Genomic DNA, 3,722 nt, shown 5'->3' on the forward strand with positions numbered 1-3,722 from the left:
ATTCTGAAGAAACGGCCTCGCGCTGCTGAAAGAGGATGTAATCGACGTAAATCAGCTGATTCTGCTGAGAAAAAAAAAGAACTTTTTTCATAGGAGCTCTGCACCAATATGTGATGCTTAGAACGTAAAATATTGAAGAACTTTGAGGATAGAAAACTGTGGAGAACATTTTCACATTTTGCTGTTAAATGATCAAAAAAAGCAGTGATTTTTTATCATTTTTAGGTTGTTTATATTATTGCTGAACCAGAAGATTGACAAAAAAAATTTATTTCTATTTGAATCTTTGTGTTTTTTTTAATCAGTTTTGTTCATTCTGATCTCCTGTTCTAACTAAAGGTATAAATGATGATTAAATAAAAATAATTTTAATTTTCATCCATCCAGTAAATATACATACACATGGCAATAAAGATTATATTAAAAAGTAAGAATCGTGGATCGATTCGTGAATCGTTGAGCTTGATTCGTGAATCGAATCGGATCACCACCTAAGCAACGATCCACAGCCCTAGTCGTATGACCGACCTTCTGCTTCCGTACAATTACCAGCATGAAGCTCAATGAGGCCATTGTTTTGTGATGTTGGGCATAGGAATAAAACTGAACTGAATTGCTGACATAGTGCCTCTCTGTCTGTGCGTGAACGTTTCAAAATCTGCGTTCACAGCGTGGAATGTGAATTAAGCCTCGGATGAGCGGTTCAATTCCGACACAAATTCTCGTTCCACGCCGCACTTGTGTCGTTCGGTCGAAAAAGGCACCGCAGAGACGGATCTGCTGCAGATCTTCTGGATTATCTTACAGCTCATTAACGACACCACACACGATTCCAACACTCTCCATCTGCACGACAACACACTACATGCTCATTTTAACCTGTGACTCTTTCCTATGCTGCTGCGTTTACATTCGCATAGGTAGGATTATCTGATAAGGTAGGACGTTTAAGTAGCTATATTGTTGGATTGTTAGAACACCAGCATCAACAGAGTTTTAAAAGAGGTCAAATGTAAAGAAAAAAAAAGTAAAATAGCTGAACTACATGTTTGCTTGTAAATAATTAATTAAATATCGTCTTGTCAGCAGTTAATAGTGATACAAGTATCACCAACGGACCTATTGTGATATTTCACTGTATCGATTCTTTCCTACTGAGAATATGGTTTCCATGTGAACGAAGGCTTTTGGAGGTCAGATAGATGACAGAGATTGTTACCAACCCCACGTATGTGTAGTGTTGCAGCAGCATTTTGCTTTTGGCCGTCAGTTTGATGTCCAGCAAAGCCATGTCCACACTGCCCACTGGGGTCAGGCGTACACACACACGCTTTTTCTTTGAGACGGAAGCCTCTAAACAAAACAACAAGAACAATCAGTCAAACTGATCAGGCACCAAGAAAACAGACACATACCACAAGCATCTAGAATCATGTGTGTGTGCTCACTTGAATCAAGGTGCTCTGCTATGTAGCAGTAGCCATGAGGAATTGACTCTCTTTCTGTGATGATCTGAATGTCCGTCACCACCATGCCGCCTGCCAAGTCCTGGAGGAGGACAGAACAGTTACTCTGACCAGACAGCTGCTTAGAGTAATACTAGGCCGTTCTGGCCATGCAAAGGTCATGCATGTACTGAACATCACGAGGTGTCTACCTTGCTGTAACAGAGGTAATATCCAGACTTCCCAAAGCTGCGGGAGAAATTTGCTGCAACTCCATCTTCTGTAATATTGATCTGTAGAAATGACGAGAGGGAAAAAAGGACATTAGACAAAACTCTTGGGGTATTCTACCTATTTCAATAAAGAAGGAAAAAAACAGATAACTTCTGAACAGTATCAAATGTTCTCTATAGGTTGGGTCAGTTCACCTATGTTAGAACCCACGTTTAGCACATTAAAGACCCAGCAATTGTGGGTTATGAACGCCTTGCCTGTTTCAGCGTATGGTTTTGTTGACACTGGACAGGCATGGAGCATGGAGCATCAAATGGTTGGCACTAGACCCTTTTCACTGTGACCTCAGACAAAATGGCGACAGGGCCGAAAAATGGGAATCATTACTTCCTGTGTTCGGATTTAGAACGTTAAAGCTGACAGCTAAACGATGTTTGACACAATTTTATGGTAAACAATAAAAGGTAACTTTACCAATTTCAACAGAAAAATATACAATATTATTTTATGAATGTCCTGCTGAACAGTATTTTCCTTTCCTGTCAAATCTAAACACAAATTTGAATAATCCTTAAATATTGAATGTTTTATTGAAAATATTGAGCTTTCATTTGAGAAGATTATATTCTAACTGGTTCTATTTTGCTATATCTTATTTCCACGTATTTTGAGTGCGATAAGCAGAAAAGCTGATAGAAATTCAAGTTGTCCACATTTAAAACCTTCAGCAAAGACGCGCATCTCTGCACAGATTTTAATCTCTTCCCAGGATAAATGTACTCGTTGTTTTCTGAGATATTTTAGTGCATAAAAACAGGAATGGTTTGGTTCAGTGAGAATGTTCAGAGTAGCTATCGAGACGCGTAGTTTCAGCTTTCAAAATAAGAGCGGTCAAGTATAAAAAATTCATCTCTGGGTGAACGTATTTTATAACATTATGTAGAAATAGTCACTTTCAGATTTTTTTCAACAGTTTTCAGTTACTTTGATCATGTTTTACCTTTATTTTCCTACAGATCAGACACAGTTATGATCAGAAACAAAGAGGAGTGATGTTAGAACCACGGCTGAGCTAACAGCAGCTCACTGACCGCAGTAGAAAACATTACAACAGGAAGAAGTTTGACTTTAATGTCAGACATGCTGGAATTGTCTGACTTTACAGGATTATGTGAGAACGGAAATTTAGGAAACTTTGAACTGGTGAGAAAAGATCTTCTGCAGCTCCACCTCTCATAGCCAAAGCTAATGCTAGTGTTAGCATTAGCACAGATTAAAATCAGAATTACCTTCATAATCAAACAAGCAGCATCAGTGAAGTTCTTGTAACCTTCGTTTAACTTTAACCGGGTTGTCAGAGAGAAATAATCCACGACTGGTTTAATATCATCCAGAGGAATTGTGGATCAGCTGATCTGCTGTTCTGACTGCAGACAGGATTACTGACATCTGAACTTTGATTTGTGAACCATCTAAGATGGGAAAACGAATACAACCAGGTAGGACATTTATACAATAAATATTGTATAAATTCCAGTTACAATTGGTTAGGTTACCTTTTATTACTTATGTAAAACTGCTTTAAAAGCGTTCAGCTGTGAGCTTTCTAAACAATAGAAACCTTAAGTGAGTCAGCACTAGAAGATGTGTGACGCCACGTGAAAAGGGTCACTTCCATGAATTAAAAGGGACATCATCTACTGGCTAAAGTTGAACTTGGTTTAATTTTTTTAACAAGTGTTCAATGGCTGCCTATTTTAGACGTAGAGCCCAAAAACAAACTTAAAACCTGCATAGCGACACCTGAATGCAAGACTTTTGACAATGGAAACAAAAGCACCCATTTACATGTGTTTACATCGACTTTTTGTGGAAGCAGCTGCTTGAATGTGTGGTGGTGACGCCAGTGTGAATGCAGCCTAATGGCTTCGGTTGCTCGTTTGCTTTGTCCTGCTGTAAAACACAAACACCTTCCCTGAAATGAACATGGTCTGCAGGTGTAGGAAAAATAGCGGATCCATCCCTGCCTGTGGTTCCTGATGG

The 3,722-nt window shown here is 38.9% G+C and overlaps 1 protein-coding gene across 1 annotated transcript; it reads right to left on the reverse strand.

Moving 5' to 3' along the window:
• Positions 1–327: 327 nt before the first annotated feature.
• On the reverse strand, positions 328–1,762 carry LOC112138857 (multivesicular body subunit 12A-like). Its single transcript, XM_024261516.2, has 3 exons — positions 1,658–1,762; positions 1,449–1,548; positions 328–1,353 (listed from the first exon to the last, which is right to left on the reverse strand). The coding sequence occupies exons 2-3, from the start codon at positions 1,531–1,533 to the stop codon at positions 1,133–1,135; spliced, it is 306 nt and encodes a 101-aa protein (XP_024117284.1). The 5' UTR covers positions 1,534–1,548; positions 1,658–1,762; the 3' UTR covers positions 328–1,132.
• Positions 1,763–3,722: the final 1,960 nt, after the last annotated feature.

The sequence above is a fragment of the Oryzias melastigma genome, unplaced genomic scaffold (assembly GCF_002922805.2).
Source record: "Oryzias melastigma strain HK-1 unplaced genomic scaffold, ASM292280v2 sc00601, whole genome shotgun sequence".
In the NCBI taxonomy this organism is placed as follows: domain Eukaryota; kingdom Metazoa; phylum Chordata; class Actinopteri; order Beloniformes; family Adrianichthyidae; genus Oryzias; species Oryzias melastigma.